This window comes from Ornithodoros turicata, chromosome 5, assembly GCF_037126465.1.
Source record: "Ornithodoros turicata isolate Travis chromosome 5, ASM3712646v1, whole genome shotgun sequence".
In the NCBI taxonomy this organism is placed as follows: Eukaryota; Metazoa; Arthropoda; class Arachnida; order Ixodida; family Argasidae; genus Ornithodoros; species Ornithodoros turicata.
The window spans coordinates 9463459-9484030 of NC_088205.1; the positions used below are offsets into that span (position 1 = coordinate 9463459).

The window sequence follows — 20572 nt, forward strand, 5'->3', positions numbered from 1 at the left end:
ACTGTTAGCGCAAGGTGATCATCGTGTACATTTTCCAGTTTCTGTAGATGGTCCACAATAAATTATAGCGTCAACTATTCTTACCTTTTTCACAACCACTGAGCCCTGATGTACGATGCTTAGTACGAAATTTAATTTGGTATTTAATAAGAAATAGTAACCATTTTCGCGAATCCTGAACATGCGACAACGAAATTAGACAAAATAACGAGGTGTCTCTGTAGAGCACCTGCTATAGCCATTGCGCAAGAGGATTTCGTACCTCTCCAACAACGGGTTTCGAAAATGATGCCTTCCACTTTATCGTAAGACTGTCCTTCAGACGACTGATCAGCTAGACGCATGCAAATTATGCCGAATGGCACATTTCCAACTTTTTCCAGACGTTCAATTAAAATAAAATAAAATATCGTAATGGCAGGAAAACGACACGTAAAAGATAGGCGATGCGTCGGATCATTTAAGCTCCGAGAATGGAAACATGCGCAAATATTAGCACCGAGACACATCGACTGAATCATTACGCAATTTGGTTCTTGATACAATCTTGCCACAAGATCGCTTCGACGACGGTTTTGTCTTCATTACTGCTTCTCAGCGGGCAGTTGAGAACATTTTTTTCAGAAGGTGTGATTAGAAAGTTACGAGAAAAAACATAAAAACGGACGCATAACATGCAAGGACTACACGGAGGCTACACGAACTAGAGTCACTAAATAGGTGACTCTAACAGCAACAAGCTACAGTTTAAAATTACAGTTTTTGTTCTTCTTTTCTTTTCCTCTTCTTTTTTTCTTTTCTTCTTTACCTTTTCTTCTTTTTTGGAATAGCAAGCCGACCTCTGCCTGGCTGACCTTCCTTTTTTCTTAATAACCCCCCCCCCCCTTACAGCAAAATTTGACCCGCACAGACACGTTTTACTGAGAAGTAAGTAGGAGAAGTAGCAAGAAGAAAAGTAACAAAGTACAGATAGTTTTTTATTCCGTGTTAGTTCCGCGAAGCAACTGTGGCTATGAGCGGCGTACAGATGTGGACAGATGGAAAGAGGACAGCAGGAAGGAGTGGGGGACATGGAGGGTTAGTGTGCGTCCTTGGCCGACTTCAGGGGGGACTGTGCCGACATTCGTCTGGAAAGTCTTCGGAAAACCCAAGGAAAACCTCAGACGGCACAGACGGTGGTAGGATTCGAACCCACCACCTCCCGGTGATACGGAGAAGTAAGAAGTGTAAGACGCGTTTTACAATAGGGGTAGTATCTCATGCCTAGAAGCAGATGCAGAGAAACGTTGCAGCCTGAGATATAGCATCAGGACACCTTCGTCATTAACAATTCGTCATTATTAACAAGTTCGTCAAAAATGTCTCCAATACTGCGAAGTACATGCGCAAAAATGATGAACATGACACATTTTATGAACATGAGACAATGGACCTTTTTCACATACGCGTCGTACCCTAGCGACTCTCCAACGAACCATGCTCGGCGCTCGTCGAAACTAATCAAACGTGGGTAGCACAAAGGTCCAAAACCGGTCTGGAGTTGGGATGACAAGCCCGCGCCATTCGGGCGGTCTCCCCACTGGTCACCACTTCTGTCGTCCCACAGTGCGCCATCTAGTGAAGACGTATGTAATCGTCTCCGGCGCCTCAAGGCCATACGCATGCGCATAGGCCATTGTGAAAAAAGTTCCATTCATTGCTACTCGTACTGTTATTTGCTGTAAGCACAAGTAGGTAACGAGAGCAAGAAGAAATACCTGCTTATTCGAGTCCACGTCACCATCACCTGCTGGTTTGAGTGTCATTGGAAAGTAACAAGATGCATTTGCTGTGGAATACTTTTTCACGCAAGTCTACTGTCTGGCCCAGGTGGTGGCGCCGTGATGAATGAAGAGGAGAGACGTGAAGCACACCTGCGGGGTAAAAAAGACACAGGGCTTCAGAAAATGAACAAAAATATCAATTTGACTGAATATTTGAAATATCACATACGCAACTATAAACACAGAATACTTTGGCTGAGTTTAGAAACTACAAATGTAATACAATGCATCGCCATCATGCTGACAAAGACAGTACCAACTAAAATAATAAGACTTTTAAGATCCAGTTCAGTGAGAACATCGTCATATTCCAACTCTGTTGTGTAAAAATTAGTAGGCTACAATAATTTCAACATGATTTCCCGCGTCTTTCGTGTTCATTCTTCACGGTGAGGGCTATCAGAGGAGATGGAGAAGCCGCCTGTCTGTGGAGACGCAGCAATTTTTTGCTTGTACAACACTACGCTAACAGGGTTTACCAAAGGCTTTTTAACATGTACTCAAACGCGATCCTGTGATGTGTAGGAAGCGTCACACGATGCGTTATTTATGCTAATACATGCATGTGCAATGCACAGCTTAACAGCTCTCAAGCGGTGAATCACCCCAGGCCATAGTCATGATTTATTTGTTGTTGTTGTTGTTGTTGTTGTTGTTGTTAACAGTAGAGAAAAGGTATCGTAAAAGAAATAGCGAATATGCTAAATGTGTTTTTCTGCAGACAGCGAAATTTCATTTCCTTTGATATTCTTTATTCTCTAAAAATTTTCAAATAAAAAAAAGGAACAAAAGGAAGAAAAACAAAAGGAATGAAAAAAGAAGAAAAAAAAAGCGATATTCTTTTAGTTTAGGAGTGATCTCTGCTCTGCTCGCAATCTTCTCTTCTCTTTTTAATCCCAAAGAAAAAGAAGAAGTAAGAAAAAAAAATAGAAGAAAAACGAAAAACCAATCAGGTCTATGTTCGGACCACGGTGTAGGATAGGATTGGATTGGATTGGACACGAAAGAAAAATATAGAGGGGTTAGTCCCGACCCAGTCAGGACTGGTTACTCCAAAATGCGTTTGTGCGTTTGTGGGACCACGGTGTTCATCGTTTTAGCTCACTCTAGCCGGACACTTTTCCATCATCATCATCATTTTCTCATCCCTTCCACAAGCGCAATGGGGCAGTGTACCGCCATAACGGCGGAGAATGACCCAGCTCATCATCACCCCATTTATGTGTGTGCGTATTTTAGCTCACACTATATGTAATGATTTCCGGGTTTCTGTTCTTTTCTTCTTATTTGTTCGTGGGCGCGTTTCTCAAGCTCCGGGAAAAAAAAAAACTTGACAGTTATATTTCTATCTATAATTGGGGATGAATGTGTATGTCCAAGACTGTTTCCGAATGATGAGGAATGCCCCTAAGCGTAAGCCCAAGTTGCAATATGCGAGCAGATGATCCCGCCCTCCGACTGAACAATATGCTGTGGTCTTCTGTATCAGCAATGTAAAGAAACCAGCTACAAAATCTGGGCTAATCATCGTGTCGTATCAGAGTTCGTGAAGCCATAGGTTGCAGAACTTGACGCTACCCAGTCAATACAGAAAGTTGCAGAAGTGCTCCAGTAATGTTGCTGCAATGGTTTACAACCATATGCAACATTACCACAACATCATTTTCTCAATGTTGAAACAATGCTGCGGAGGTTTTGTACTGGAAGCGTTGTTAGTTTGCTTCTGCAACAATGTTTCCAATGCAAATGTGACGGAACATTGCAGCAAAGATGCGGACACAATGTTGTGGGGACAATGTTTTGGCAGTGTCCCAGGAACATTGCTTACGCTCGATATGAAAGAGGACAGAGTAATCAGAAAGGAACAATATGACGCAGACAAGCAGATCGACGGCGTTTATTGCTTTCTTGTTTACAGGGAAAAGTAAAGCACATGTATAAAATGTTGAATTCTAGACTGTAGGCTATGAGGGTGTGATTACCGTTGAATGTTGTTCCTGAAATGTTGTTGCAATGCGTCAATGGAGTGTACCTACAATGTTGTTTCTATCATGTTGCTGCAATATAACAAGGGCGGACATTAGGAATATAATATCAATATGACATGGCAACATTGCTGCAATATTACTGCAACAAATTTTGCTGACTGAGGAAAACTTCTCGAATATCAAGAAACCCCTAAAACGGAAACGTAACAGGAGTGGAATGTTGTATCTAATGGCTGAGTATCAGCGCTCATGGAGGATGGGGTGGGGCAGAAAAACGAATAATATAACACTAGCTCAGAGCTTGTACCAACTTGCCCAGTCGTCTACTCTTCTGTTGTATCTAAGTACTACTGGTAAATGAATAATATTAATAATAATAACAAGAAAAAACAATCCTTTCCAAAGCAAATGTTGAGACCCCAACAAGTCATGAATATTGTTGATCACATGGCAGGCTTCGTGCTCCCTTAGCACCTGCTCTGCCTGCGGTCATACTAAATAAAACGGTTTCCTCGAACTGAAACTGGACTTTTTTTTTTCTTCCTCCTCACAAATAGAGAACAGGCCGAGGAGCATGGAACGAAAAGTTGACGCCTGTGGCGACATCTCTTCATTGTCGGGCGCACTACGTAGAAACAAAGGTTTTCGCTGCCAAGTGTCCGTTGTCTCAAGACAGCAATTAATGAACCGTATAGCTGGAAAACCAAAAATTCGTGTTTGATAGCGGAGTAAACTCGCTAAAATAGGTCAGCTCAGGATATGAGTGACGTCATTCCAAATTCAGGACTGCCAGTGCCATCTGTCGGACACTGCAAGAAGGGTACGGGACGTGACGGGGAAGGGGACGGGAATAGGAGAGAGAGAATGAGAGCGGCAACGTTCAAAGGAGGCTTCTCAACTGATGAAGCGTGAACACGAAGGTTTTGTTTTCTCATGGAAAACCGGGCGTAAATTTTGTGGGTTTTTTACTAACTCGTAAGAGGAACTGTACTACATAGGTGTCTAGTTGCCATTGAATGTATCACGTGTAAATATAGCTGTCGAAACATATTCAATAAGGGAAGGGATATTGAAATCCTAGGGTGAGTTACTTTGGGGAGCACGAGAGTGTTCGCACTGTTCTGGAGCATACAATGCGGTGTTACGCATAAGTAAAAAGAAAAGAAAAAAGAAAAAAGGTCCAGCCTTACAAATAAACTATTAAAGGGCTTGTGGGACTTCGCTATGCATCGATGTGAATGTGAATTTCAGGCTTTAAAGCAAACAGTATAACGCATCGCGAATACCGACTGCGACATCACAGCAGCAACATCCGCCAGTGAGGCTGAGGTCACGTGATTACGAGAACCAATGAGAATGGCCGAGGCTCGCTGACGTTTTTTTCGTAACAGGGATTTTGTGTCCTACTGGGTTCTCCACCTGCATGTAAATATGTATGTATTTTCCAATAGAGATGACTAATAATAAAGAAATACAATACGAATATAATACGTCAGAGCTAGGCGCGAAGGTGCCTTCAAGGGCATTTATCTTGCAAGCTAACGAGGCGTAAAAAAATTCACTTTCACTGAGTTCCCCCGCGTGCAGTACAATGTCTTGAATGATGCAATGGATCACGTGTCCATCCACGTGTCACATCCCCTTCAAAGGTACTCCACAACGAAGTAAAACAAAGAAAAACGACCGTACAACAAAGGAACTACAACAACACCTTTACTTAAATGATGGTGATTGGGGAGCTTCGTCACCAGGGGCGATACCGTACCCCATTGCTGGCGGTAATGTGTTGAAATGAAATATTGAGTCGCCCCACAGTGAGGACCGAAGTCCTACAGTGTTCAAAAACTTTAGAAGTGCTTTCAGGGAGAGCGCTGGTGGACTAGATTTGGCCATGGACCAAGCAATTTTGACAAAGAAAGAGGCAGACAGTCCAGCTGAATTAGTGACACTGAAAGTATGGATCTGAAAGGTTGATAGCGGTGGCAACGACGAAGGATATGCTCTAGATCTTCCAGATAGCCGCAGAGACGGCATCTAGGAGAGTCAGCTTGTAGTAAGCGGTAACGCCACTGAGCTGTAAAAGCCACATTGAGTCGCATCCGATGGATTAATGCAGTGTCTTGACGAGAGGTGTTTCGTAGCATTCGGAAAGCGAGCATTGGCGATCAGCTCTTGTAAGTATAGATGGGAGGATAATGTCTGCTGTCAATTGGCGGGAAGCCAGTGTTGCCACTAGACGTCGAAGAATGGAACGCCGGGCTCCTCTCAGCAGCACAATACTCGTACGTCGCCTAGATGAGAGAGCTGCTTCTGTGGCGCTGTCAGCCTGTTCGTTCGCCATGACGCCACAATAGATTGTAACCCACTGGAGAACTAGCCTGTGTCCTGCTTCGGACACATGCTGGTAAGCCATTAACACATCCGTCACTAAGGATACGGACGAGCATCGTATGCCTGTAGTCTCAATAGCTTGTAGCCGGTGAACACTGTCCATTCTCGCGGGCTAAAATCAACTATGTGCTGAAGAAAGAATAAAATGGCAAAAATGGCATGAAGGTAATAAAATTGCGTAATGGAACAAACGTGCATGTTTGGTGCCATTTAAATACCTCGCAACGTGCGCCACACGAGATATGTGGCTGTGAAGCAATACTTTGTCACCACTGCGACAAAACAGTGCCGTGTATGCCATTAGGAGGAGCCTCAAAAAGAGGCTCGACCTGTCAAACAAATTGATCGTTTTTCATTGGCTGCTGTTTTCTATGCAGGCCGCCATGACACCAAAATTTTCCCGAAAATGGCGGCGTAGCTTGGAACGGCAAAGCGAGGATTTCATGACCAATTTTTTTTCACAAATTACATCAATTTGTGTGTGTGTCAAAGTGTACATTCTGTCGCAGTTATCTTGCAAATCACCTATAAATTACGCTCCAGTGTCAATGTTTACCTGGAAATAACATGTTTCGTCGTCCTTGTTAGGCCTTGTAACGACAGCAATCACGCGCAAATAGCAAGAAAAACGCTACGGATTGCCAAAAATTTGCATTTCATGACATACTTTTATTCATGTACACACCTTTGCACATTCTCGATTCAATCATGTTATGTTTTATAGTTAAAATACGTATAATACCGTCAGTCTGTTCCAACTAGCGGTTCTACCGGCCAGTCAGTTCTGCTAGCATGCACTTCTGCTACTTCTGCCCTTCTGCTATTCTGCGTCTTCCCGACATGCCCCTCTCCATCCAGATGGCGCCGTTAAAAGTGGACGCAAAATCCATTATGTTGCTTGGTCGTCAGGGAATATCCTATTCAATCCAATCTAATCCAGTTTCCCGAAAATGTCGGCACCCAGTGAATACAGATAATTTATAGCTTAGATAGCCTGGGATTAATAGCGAACTGTATTTTGCCTCGTGATTGGCCGGAGAGCTCAAAAAGTGGGTGGAGCTCCAAGTATAGGCAGGTCCCATTAATGGCCAGACTCCCTGTGGCATAAACGGCACTGCGACAAAATCGGTTGGAGCGACACCTGGCGTAAACAAACACTCATTTTAGCGGGCAATACCGGCGCTCATGTATCCAGACGTTTTTTTGTTGGGATTTTGGTTCCGTGCATGTCGATGCGTTGACCCAGTGTTATACACATGCAAAGTAGTTCTGCCGCCGTACTTGACGGGTAGTGCGAAATTGGTGTCTACTTTGGCACAGTGTTGCCTGCGATTTCCAATTTTCCTTTAATAAAAACTATGGGTGTGGTCGGAACGAAAATTGCGATGTTATAGTCCTGAGAATGAACTCGTTGAGATTGCGCCTTAACAGTTTTACGGTACCTTTAAGGAGGGTGATTGATTGATTGATTTGCTGTTTTCTGGCGCAACAACAGCAAAGGTCTAACGAAGGTGAGTTCTACCTCTTGCTGACCTGGCTAACACATCAACAATACAAAAGTGAAACTACATTTTGAAAGTTCGTAAGAGGACAAACATAAATTGTGTCGGCATGGAACCATGGCAACAGAGCTTCCTGTGAAGCCATTTGTGCCGTACTTCACATGTGCGACTAGTACCTATGCCCAACCTTGACCTTTATAACAACACTGAAAAAAAAAGAAAGAAATGGTCTCGTTTCCAAGCGCGATAACAACCACTCTTGGGGCACTAGGGGAATGTTAAGTGAACAAAATCCTTGCGTTAAACTAACAGAATAATTTTGCTCAATTAAGATTTCCTCATGGTCCCAAGGGTTGCTGTAATCGCGCTCGGGAACGAGACCATATTTTTTCCAGTGTTATTATTAAGGTTGACGGGAGCCGTACATTGTACATTGTACACAAGTACATTGTAACTACTCTGTCATTGGGACTGCGTTACGGGGATACCTTGCAGTCCCTGTTTGTCATTTGCAAGCTTGTAAAACTGAATGTCGAAAAAATAAAGTTGAATTTGAAGTAATGAAAATCATCGTTGCACACATGCGAGATATAAGTAGCTGTTGTTAATAAACTTTTTATGAAGAAATTGAAGTGTGGTTTAATTGAGGAGGCTGCAATTTTTGTTCCGTGCAACTTCAAGCAGTGCCAACTTGGCAATAAAACTAGCAATTTCCAGGGTTTGACTGCGGTAGGCTCTGTTACTTCAATTTTGGCAGAAGGAAGTGTATGAAATATTTTGGTAATTTCTACGAAACGTCATGATACAAAATTATGTCTTGTGTATGTACTTCTGCGGCGGAGTTCCTGAACACCGCATGCGGGAACTTTGCTTTGCTGAGTCTTTCAGCGGGAACCCCGTTGAAAGGAACTGCTGCTTTCCTCGGCAATGCTTTTAATTGTTGCGTGTCAACATTGCGTGTTGTGTGTCGTACCACTCCCCAGCGATAAAGAAGCGCCCATTTTGATAGTCGTGATTTATCTGTTGTTGTTGCGGCAATGTCGTGTGCCTTTATTCGCCCTCCTGGCAATAGCTTTCAGTTGATAGTGATTACTGATCGCGAAGACGCGAAAGAGAAAGGCTTGTATGCGTGAAAGGCATATCCACGCCATAATTAGTGCGAAGCAGAGCTCGCATTTGCGCGTATTACTCACGAGGATAAGCAGCAGTGCACATTTTAATAGTGTGGATAAGAGTAGCAAGTAATTCTAAAAGAAAATTTCTAATGAAAAATAAAAATAATATAAAATAAAAATAAACGCGATTTCCAGTGCCCGCTGTGTGAATGAATGTGTGATGAATGTCGCAATGCAATGGCGATCACATGCGATCTCGGGATGCGAAACTACGCCCAGCAACTGTAGTGGAAAATGGTCTTCCTTTACATGTGTCGGGACTGGTAGTGATGGAATGTCCCAGCGGGCAGATGCTCGTGGTCTCACGCTAGGACGCCGCCGGTAGAACTGACTGACGTCGTCGTAATCTGTGGCAGCAGCATATAGGCCGCCACAGACGACGACGTTATCCTTTCGGATGTTATCTTTTCGCATGACGTGTCACGTGACCTCAGTGCTTTTTTCTGCGGACGACCAAGCGATCACGGATGGGTCTGCCCTTAGCTGCTGACGCTGTAAAAGAACGCCTGTAAAGCGTGCTTCGACTGCATAACACACCTGTCACGAGGTGAAGCCTCCACTGCTGAAGCGGTCGTTATTACAGTAGAATGAAGCTCTCTTTGAGAACGAAACGCGTTCTCTATTAAATTATCTGGAAACATGGATTCGCGATTATTGCCTGTTTTATTTATTTATTTTTTTTCGACAACCCAACAGCGAACCGAAAGTAGAACTGCGCGAAATTACCCGACCACGCATTACGCACAATCTTCAGGCCCTTTTCACGATGACCGACGCATAGACACCTCAGTCTCACGTTATGTTCCTGTCATGCTGAGTAATATGTCACACGATACCTATATGCGTACACTTTAACCTCGAGTCATTGCCCATCCGAAACACAAGTAAGGATCCGAAAGTACAAGAACAATACCAAGCACGAGCATAAAGGCCTCCACACACGCGACCACAACGTAATCAAGCAACCACACGCCCCAGTCGTACGATACCCGCTAAATTTAGCGTATATTCCGCCGTACTGACACGCACGTTTCCAGACTTACGTTCCCTCGCCTCGCTAAAACCAGCTGAGTTCTGCAACAAAATTTCTTCCCTCTCTCTCTCTTTCTCGCTTCCCGCTTTCCCTAAACAGCAGTCTTCCCATTCACGTGCTCCGTCTTCGCAGATTAAAAGAACCACGCATGCGCCAAGCGCCCAACTCACGCGCCTGCCGCAACGCGGCAGTGCCGTCTCGCTCGCGCACGCGCCATGCGGCGAAGATCGGCGCACGGATCAATAGCGCTGCCGTCAATCTGATGACGGCCTCCTCTTTCTCCGTCCACGGCGGTTGCCCAACATGGCGGCGCTCGACGGGAATTTGCCGCATCGTCGGACCCCGTGAACCGAGTGGGAACGGAACGTTCCTACGCCCGGTGTGGTTTTGACTCCCTGTAGTGGACTGGTGTAAGCCTGGATATCCCCATGTGCCATGTCGTCAAGTTCGAATCGCGACCCCGGCTGTGCACCGGGCGCTGGAGGAGCAAATGGGAGCGATTCCCACCATTTTCAATACGTGGGTCCCTACCGGCTCGAAAAGACCCTGGGAAAAGGACAGACAGGTAAGCCCGCTTTACACCTGCCATGGCGGCAGGGTTTTTCCCAAAGCAAAGTGTCTCATGGTGAGAGGGAACATTCCCCGTGTGGAAATGGACACCTGTCCCGCTGTCGAAATCGGGCAAAGAGAAAACGTGCGCAGTGGAGAAGTGTACTCTGTGGGAGTTTTTCAGTAAGAGCGTATTTCGGCTTGTGTATAAGGGGACGGTAAATATGGTTTCCGGAATGGGTTGCACCGGTGTTGGATCAACGGCGGCGGAGTGCCCGGCTGTCAAGATGAAAAGCATGCAGGTCACGTGATATTAAGTTTGTTTTTGTGCGAAGATGCGTGTGTGGCAGCGAGATTTGAACTGTTTGTGAAGTGCTGCGAGTTCATTCGTAGTGTGGTGTGAGACGATGTGTTTCAGTCAGGGTCTAGTTTTGTATTGGGTGTCGCGCTGCGGCGGGTCATAGAAAGGTGTCAATATTGCACTGAGGACAGTAGACACGAACGCGCTTCTGATGTATTACTCTCCTTTCGTGAATATGTCGACACATTTCTACCAATTTGAACCACTCTGAGGTATTGACAACAGCATTGCAGATACACCGCAATTCACCACAACACTCAAAGTCACGGACCAATCCATTTTATTTGAAAATATGTTACCACCCGTACTGACGCGGTGTTTTTAGTGATATTTGTGCAATTGCTCGTTCTTGCGAACCAAATGGCCTCGTCATTTCGAAATGCATTCTTGTGGTTTATTCTGAAACCTAGATGTTCTCAACCAATCTCCATCGCAATCTCACCAGTAGCTGAGACGTTCTTCATCCAAGGCGTACATAATGTAGGTTTATTTTTTAAAAAGAGCTATTATGTAAGGACATAAACTAAGCAACATGCTGCAAAAAGGATGACGTTGGCTTAAAATATATGACTTAGAATGGGGACATTTCGAACGCAGAAACGTTGTGAGACCTGCAGTGTTCTTCGTTTTCATCATTGCTCACCTTCCCGCAGTCTATATTAAGTCCTACTATCTCACTAAAGTCAACAATAACGTCTCCCCCTAGTAATTTTTTTTCATCAACATCAATAATGACTCAACAATGACGTCTGTTACAGAAAGGGACGAAGAAAAAGAAATTGTTGGCTTAAATGCTTACCGCGATGACCTGGAGATACATGGTTCCCAGAACTACTGTCTTTTTCTTTCTTTTTTTTCATTATATTGCGCTCACATTAAAGTTCATAAGTTCCCTTCTGGCCTGGAGAAGCGTGTCCCGTCTTCGACGGGACTAACATTGCCATATTTTTAGTTTTAAATCAATCAAAGTTTTCACATGTTGAGGCGACGCTACATTCTATTTAATAAAACTCTATTTAGTACACTCTGTTTAATAATAAGTGCGACGTCGCTTTATTAAACGCACACATAAGGGTAGTTGACACTTGCCCTTAAGACCACTCACTGTCACTACTGTCACCGAAAAATACCCCATCTTGAGCTTCATCCTTGTCAACTTGGGCTCACGAAAGCAATATAACCTCCTTCCCTGTGCTGCCCGGTTCCGTGCTTATCCGACTTTACTATATGCAGGCGGACGTATAAAAGTTAAAACCAAATTATTAACCTTTACTCACACAAACCCCATCCAAAACTCGCCTGACATCATTTTGTATTCGTCGAACTTATACCAGTCTCTTTTTTTTTCTCGTCTAATACAAATAATATTTTCCCCATCTCCCGCTGGGCAACGTCTATCGAATACAGAGGTTCAAGAAAGACTTTCCTGGAGGGGAAAGAAAAAAAGGAAGATCAAAACAGAAGCGACATCCACAAAAAAGCGAACGATACGCCCAAGCTACAAACATAGGGAGTCCACATACACAAAAAATCAATGCTCCCGTATAGAGGACGTGCGTATACGAGATAGGGACAACGTATGCCAGGAAATAGAGAAAAAGATGCGATGCCAGTGCTTTTTTTTTTTTTTTTCAGTAACAAAGATTAATGCGTCCTTGTGGGTTTTGAAATATGAGTAGCCTTATCGCAGGATAACGAAGAGATGTGCTCAAGTGTACGTTGCGCCTGCTAAGACTGCGAACCATGATATGGAATAAAATGGTACATGGCTCTTGTATGCGATTGGTAGGAAGGGGATTTGTGTCCAGTTTGGAAGTAGCAAGCAATGACTGGGCTTGGATTGGTTTGGATTGTTATCGTTCGGGTATCACAGGAAGCTGTAGAGGCGATGCTTTTTTCGGCCCGTTTCAGGAACAGTTGGGCATGCCTCAACCAGCGATTTAAACGATTATGGAGAAAAAGGGTTGGTTCGGATACATCAAGCAGGGGTTTCGGGTGTGCGGGAGGGAATGGTTGCACGAGTAAAAATTATCTGGAAGAAAGCTGATACGCGATATTTTTATCTTCTTTTCTTCCTGTCTTTTTCTTTCGGCGACTGGCGGCGTTTTCGAATACAAATGGACATAACGGAGTTATGAGCTTTCATTCGGACATGCAAAACTGCCCAGAAAACTGACTCTGGCATTTATAAGCATTTTGCGGTAATACCGAGTACACGAGTGTACCCGAGCAACTCTGGTACCTCGTATATGACAGTCTGCACAACGATTAGTGAATGAGCTGTCCTTTCCTGTATTTCTTCATGATTTTCTGTCTCTCTGCTGCGTCATCTTTCTTTTGTTTGTCTTTGGGAATAGCAAGCCTACATCATGGCTAACCTTTCCCTTCTTTTTTCTTCTTTCAGCAGTAAATATACCCCCCTTCCCCCACTGTATGAGAAGAGCACGATAAGAAATATTGTCGTTTATTCGTCGTAAATATTGTCATATTATCATCCTGCGTTGAAACACAATCCCCGACGTTGTAAAATAATACTACAATTGTTGGCTTTTGTTTCTTGAATACTAGTCATGTAGAACATAGCCAAGCAGCACACAATAACGGGCGAGACTGAACAACACACATAGACTCGTCAGTTGTTGTGTGCGGCGTGGCTATGTTCTACAAATACCAACTACCACATTCTGCCAGACTAATCATGTAATACACCGAGAAAAGGGACCTTTCAGCTGGAACGGCGAAATATTCGCCATGATACGCTTCTTCACATCGGTCGAAGAAGAGTTGCCAAAATTAGAAATGCCGGAAAAAGATGAGCGAGGCATATGCGACCAAGCGTCTGCCCTGCGGAACTAATGCTGAGAGGTCACTCTTGGTCGACGCCGCGGGAGAGTTTGAATTTCTTTTAACTTATATAATGAATTTAAGATTTATGCTTTTTATACACGCATAGACGCAGGTAGTGAAAGGTAGGCCATATATTTTATTCTGCCAATCCTTGTTCTGATTCCTCAGCGCTGATTTGGATAGGAGAGGACGAGAAAAGTGGGTATAATGTATTATTTATACAATGAACAACATACGACGCCTTTTAACAACGCACATGAAGAACATTGCCTTCGTACTTGATTCACAAAAAAAAAGAAAAAAAAAAGAAAAGAAACATTTTTTATTTATTTATTTATTTATGTGAATACCTCAAATGCCCGCGAGGGGCGTTACATGAGGGGGGTGTGAACTAATAATACAACAAGCACTATAACATAATGAATATATTAATATAACTAGTACGCGAGGTTACATATGTGAAGTAACACACAAACAAAATAATACAAGTAAATGAGACACACTTTATAATTCAAAAAAAGAACACAACTGTCTGCGAAATGCAGAAACATCAGAGATGGTGGCAATGGATTGGGGAAGGTCATTCCAAATGTCAATAGCATGTGGAAAGAAGGAATTGAGAAACTGGGATGAACGACAATGGATATGCTCAACTTTGCATGTGTGATCAGTCCGGGCGGAGATGTAGTGTGCTGGTGCAATGAAAGAGGGTCGGATGGCTTGATTGATGTAAAACTTGTGAAAGAGACACAAACAAAAGTATCTTCTACGGAGTGCAAGAGGGGGAAGATCGATGGATGACTTTAACAAGGTAATACTAGACGGATATGAGTAGTTGGACAAAATAAAACGGGTTGCACGATTTTGAATGGACTCGAGAAGATCCGTAAGAGTTGATTGGTAGGGATCCCATATGCTGCAGGTAGGGATCCCACATTGATCGAATCCCCAAAAGATACTCTGAAACGTGACCACCTGGTCTTCCAATCCTCCCGTCCCCGGTTCATACCTACCGTCCATTCTCATAACCGCTAGAAAAACTGCTTTGAAAAGGTCGAGGGCTCGGTGCTCGTTATTTCTTACTGGCGAGTCTACCTCGTAAAGTCGACTTCACTGCGTTGCTTCAGTGTGGAATGATCTCTACATCACGGATCAAGTCCCACATCTGGCAGTGTCAGAAGATTCTGGATCTCGCTGTTCGCTCTTGAAAGCTGCGACGAACATCTTGCCATCTTACTTCGACGCAACCGTTCCAGAAAGTAACGGCGGAATACTTTTTCGCGTGACTGCATTGAAGTCTTCTTAAAAGTTGTTGGGACACTTCGCCCCAACTGATGCAACCCGTTATGTTATGTACGTTAGTTTATACCAGGTTAGGTTAGGTTGGGTTAGGTTAAGTTATATCTCCATTTTATTTCAGGTAAATGTAGAAGACGGTTAGGTACCGAGACGCATCCGGTGGGGGCTGTGATGGGACTACTTGCCCTAGTCGTCCAAGCTCAGGCGGGAAACCTCACGACTATCTCAGGGGGAGAGATCGCGCGTCCTGGGCCGACTTCACAGGGAACTCTGCCGACATTTGTCTTATTTGTCCGAGGAAAACTCAGGGGAAAACACCCAGACAGCACAGCGGGCTAACAAAACTCATCTGGCTCACACTTCACGGCAAGCATCCCCACCAATGAGACAGCAGTGGGTGAGGTCACGTGTTTCAGAGAACCAATGGGAATGGCCGAGGCTTTCTCTACCTCGCGACGTCAGAGCTTGACGTGGAAGTTTCTTCAAGGGTTTCTATCTCACCACTCACAACAAGTAGGAAGTTATATTTTTTTTATATTGATGAAATATAATATTGAGTAATGAGGAAGAGAAAAAAATTCCCCCTGAGTACTCTAGCATGTAGTATATCACAATATCACAATCACGAAATATCACAGTCACGGCGAGAGGTATGGGTTCGAATCTCGCCACCGGAAGTCGCTGACTTTTCAATCAACTACCGTCTTTCACTTCTGTGACAATCCCTTTAAGAAAATACGCATTGCGCTGCATGACAAAGAAACAGTTTTTTTCTTAACGCGCACCAAAAGTAACGCGGTAAAAGTAAATTTTTTTTCCCCCAACAACTCACTATTTCAGGAGGATTCCGTGCACATTAACAGGATTAGCTGTATCGATGTGTTACGAGGCATGACGTTATAAAACTGAATGTGATGGGAAGCGGCATTGCCTGAAATGATGTAATTCTGAAAAACACACTTAAGCTGTTTCTTTCCAAACATTGAACTTAGTAAGTATTCAGAGAAAGGCTTATAAGCGGAACAAAGGAAAGGGCAAGACGTGCAAGTGAGAGGCCTTTCTTTTGTCTGTTATTTCAAATAGGTTTTCTCTTTCGATGTTGAAGGCTATCTTCGCATAATCTGTTGATGCCTTCCTTCCCCACTTTTTTTTGCTCCCTATGGATAACACATAAGTAGATGTATCGATTCTTCCACACCCCAGGCGATTCCTGTTTCGCTCTAAGAATCCTATTTGGCAAGCTTTTTTTTAAGCACGCCTCGGCATAAAATACTGAAAAAGACGCATATCAATGCTGGTACATAAAACGGTATTCCTGAAGGAAAGGAAAGCGGCGATTGAAGAAATGAATGACAAGATAGCATAAAAGCGGGCGGGCGAGCTGGTGGATAAAATTCATGGCGAAAAACATAACAAGACAAGGACGGAGACAAGACGGGTCACATCAGCGGCAACCTTTACACACAATCCCAAATAATACAAGGTTGCTGCTGGTTGAAGTAGTCTTGTCCTTGCGTCCTTGTTGATAAGTTGATAAGTAAATTATTTATACAGGGTGTTTGCTCTGACGTGTCCAGAAATTATATTTAAAGCGAGCGATAAAAGAAAAGCCAGTGGTACTTTTCCGCTACTTGAGTAAGAAACAGGTACTGCTTCACTAGTAGCACCTGTTTTCTTAGTGAAGTAGCTGAAAAGTAGTGCTCGTTTCTCTTTTATCGCTCGCTTTAAATAAAATTTCTGGACACGCTAGAGCAAACACCATGTATACATATATGAAGAAATTTAATTCGGCACCCGGACAATTCTGCAACGCAAACAAAAAAATACAAATAAGAAAAAGAGAAATTGAAAGAACAGAAACGTGTCGTAACACACGCACCAGCCAAAACGTAATCGCCGGGCCACAATTATATACACAGCGATAACACGCGCGCAACATCAACGACGACAGCGCAATAACAACAACAAAGATACGGTACGGAGGCAACAATCACAACATCACACAGCGACAGTGCACACAACCAAATAAACGGATTCCAAAAAACACTGTCCTCCCGTCGTCATTGTTCTTGCAGCGCGCGTTCGGGTTTTTTCATCATGGGAGATATGAGAGTACATCACGAGAAAACTAAAGGACACACGTGGAGAGGAAGTGGCGTTTCTCTACAAGAGTCCTGACAGGTGGTGGTGATGGAATGTCCCAGCGGGCAGATGTGCGTGACCTCACGCTCGGACGGTGCCGGTAGAACTGGCTGCCAGGCGCAGTAGCAGTGTTGCCAACATTTTTTCGGCGCTCGCCTCCAAGTCAACCCCCAAAACCCTCTAGAATCTGGACAAAAACCTCAGTTTCTAAAAACATCGTGTATTTTCAGTGAAACAATTAGATATTGATGATATACTGATATATTCACTTGCAAGGAACAAGATATCACATGTTTTGTATACGCAGGCATCTCCTTTACCGAGCAACGCCCCGACTCGAGTTGAGGTGAGAGTAATGAGAAAATAAAAGTAAAGGGTGGGGATCGAGTCTAGAAGTGTGGTAGAGTGCACTGCTTTGCAATGCTATGCTTTGGGATACCTCTTCAAGCCAGTCTTTGAATTCATCAAGTTTAAGTCACTCCTTCGAGAACTTCTGTCGGTATATTTATTTATTTATTTATTTTATTTATTTATGACAATACCTCTCGTGCCCTCGGGGGGCGTTGTGTGAGGGGGAGGTTACATCAGCAAGTATATGATACAGAACACAAGCAATTGAACACTTTGCAAAAAAAAAAAAAAAAAAAAACACTTATGTGAAAACGTTATGGAAACATATGCGATGATAGGGAAATTAAACACCAAAACTGGCAGCTAGCTGGCTGCGAAAAACTGAAAAGTCGGAGTTAGCTACGATAGACTGGGGAAGGTCGTTCCAAGCACTGATGGTTTTGGGGAAGAAAGAAAATTGGAAATGAGATGTACGACATGGAATGTAGTCGATTTTATGGGCATGATCGATCCTAGAGGAGATGTAGTGGGCCATAGTGATGTACCCTGGACAGATGATTGTGGTGTAGTAGAATTTGTGGAATAAACACAGACAAAAGTATTTCCTACGGTGTGCAAGAGGAGGAAGATTGATAGAGGCCTTTAAAGATGTAATACTGGACGGAAAAGAATAGTCTGATAAAATAAAGCGAGCTGCCCGATTCTGTAAGGATTCAAGAAGGTCCACGAGTGCTGACTGGTAACTGGTATATGGTGATTTCTTCTCTGGATTGGAAGGCTTTCCCATTATTGTGAGGAGGGATATTGTGCCCCAGAAGCAAACACATTCGCGAAAAATCCAAAGAGCTTCACTAAGTATGCAAAACCCAACACGCGTCCGCCGTCACGGTGAGGAGCGTGCGCTTGGCCGGAGCAGACGCCAGCACACTAAGCACGAAGAAACCCCGAGTAAGCCCCATAAGGTGTGCAACACGCTACTTTCTAAAACATAAGGCATTCTGAAACTTCTGCAGTTTGTCATCTGACATTCGTTGATCCTGTTTTGGGGTCGTATTAGCAAAACTTATATGGGTACATGGCGAAAGTTGAAATTCCTCTGAAATCCCTCCGAAGTGCAACCGAAACCTCCAGATTTCCCGCCTCCCTCCAAATCGAAATTCTTCCCGCTAGGCTCCGGCACAAACCCTCCAGATTTGGAGGGAAATCCTCCAACTTGGCAACACTGCGCAGTAGCGCGCGGTTGCAGAGGCGCGTCTTCATCATCCATGGGCCGCCTCACGTGTATAAGCTAATCGTAGCTTCTCGGTAATCTTTGATATTACGCAGATGGTACAGTGTAATTACGGGTGAGGCATTTTTTGTTTCGTTCCATTGTGAATTATTATTTTTAATGTTGCGCAAATATTCGTAAAGAATTAACGAGTCCAGTATATAGTACGTCAAACTATTTCCTCCACTGGATATTTAATTGAACTGGAACATCTTTATGAGCGCCACATTCTCCACTTTATTTTCATTACGCTAAACCAAACCAACCAACCAACCGACATCACACTCTTGGAGTCAAAATAAATGCGAGAAAACGAAAACGCATGCGGCTCAAGATCTTGCAATTTGGCGTACTCTCGTTGCCGTACTCTCATGCACGGTACGATACGTTGCGCAGACACAAAAATAGATTTCATTACGTCTGGCCAGAACCACCGTCGTCATATTTTTCTTCCTCCTTAAGAAAAGAACAGTATGAAGTAAGAAAAAATAAAATAAAAAGAAAAGAAAGAGAGAAGAAAAGGCAAATGTGGAGAGGAGGAGTAACGAAGCCGAGCGAACGAGAAACCGTTCTGGAATAATATACATACCGCATCGTTCCTTCATAAGCGTACTTGCTCCTTCTGCTCTGTTCAAGACGAGCCAGCGAGCAATGCGACTTCTCGGCGTCGCGGCGGTTGCTAGGCAACAGCGGCAGTTAAGCCCTATTCTCGCATGCAGATTGCGCTCTGGCTGTTGGCACCGTGACAGAACCATTGCATCCCCCTCTCTCGCTGTTTCCCTTCCGCGATGTTTCCGCAGGTTCGGACAGGGAAATTAGGTTTCCGACGCTGACGTTCTCCTTTATGCTAGAGCGAAAGTTGTTGCTTTAAGCGTAAAACAAATAAGGGAGGCCACCTTGACAGCACCTTACCTGACTGCTGCTCACATTAATACGCACAAGTGGCAGCTCTGTGCTTGGGAGATTTGCGGAACACGGTCGTATAGAGGCAAATGTGTCGGAAAAGGGGCGTATTTCGTGCCAGCGACTTCTTCGCGTTTGCTCATTCTGGTTATGAGTTTAGTTATATTTATTTATTTACGCTACGTATACTACTATTACGCCCAATGATATCGGTGCATGAGGGCGGAATGGGAGAAGCGAATTAGACCACGCGGTACGTGAAACAGTTTGTAAATAATATGCAAATAATGTAAAACTGGTAATTCCTTCTTTAAGTTATTACTGTTACTTCAACACTACCTTCGCTTAGTGCTTCATCGTTGTCGAGCAACGACGTGTCAGCAGTGGCAAAACTGTAAAAGTGTTTTACGTAAAGGCACTACGCAAAGCGTCATATTAGTGAGTTTTTGTGTATCGTACGCAATCGTCTTTGCCTATTTAAGTAGTAGCGTGATGGTCTTGCGCACTGCGCGAAGCTCCCTTTATGTTTTGCGGTTGCGCAGAACCACCAACGCTATCTGGTAAGCACGCAAAGTAATAGCGTACGATGCACTAAAACTCTATTACCGTATTTTCCGGTGTATAACGCCCACCCCTAAAAACGGGCCGAATTTGAAAAATGTTCCCTGTATAACGCGCACCCCAATGGTGCTACAAGCTTCTGTACTGCCACCAGTATACACAATAAACCAAAGCGGTATATCATATATGCATATTCTATATTTGAAACACATTTAGTCAAATCCGTTAAACCCCTATGCAACAGCGTCGCTGTCATTGTATACTTCAGTCTCCTCTCTGCTTCCTGTTTCACGTCCCTTCTCAATCGCGTCGTTCTTCTGAAATGAATTCCAGATTATTGACTGCTGAATAGCATCCTTATGCAGCATCATTAACAT

At 43.8% G+C, this 20572-nt stretch overlaps 1 protein-coding gene and 1 long non-coding RNA gene across 5 annotated transcripts in view; one reads left to right on the top strand and one right to left on the bottom strand.

The window, feature by feature from the left end:
- The window catches only part of LOC135393985 (uncharacterized), a 416022-nt gene that overhangs the window by 33258 nt on the left and 362192 nt on the right, over positions 1-20572 (bottom strand). For 3 of the 4 annotated variants that reach the window (XR_010422736.1, XR_010422735.1, XR_010422734.1), the window contains one exon: positions 1758-1913. The exons of the other annotated variant lie outside the window; for it this stretch is intronic. This is a non-coding gene — a long non-coding RNA (uncharacterized LOC135393985). The remainder of the gene's footprint in view (positions 1-1757; positions 1914-20572) is intronic. 4 annotated transcript variants of the gene reach the window in all.
- Positions 10171-20572, top strand: part of LOC135393976 (serine/threonine-protein kinase BRSK2-like) — a 131310-nt gene continuing 120908 nt past the window's right edge. Inside the window, exon 1 of the mRNA XM_064624383.1 lies at positions 10171-10477. Within this exon, the coding sequence (XP_064480453.1) occupies positions 10348-10477 (130 nt within the window). The 5' untranslated portion in view covers positions 10171-10347. The remainder of the gene's footprint in view (positions 10478-20572) is intronic.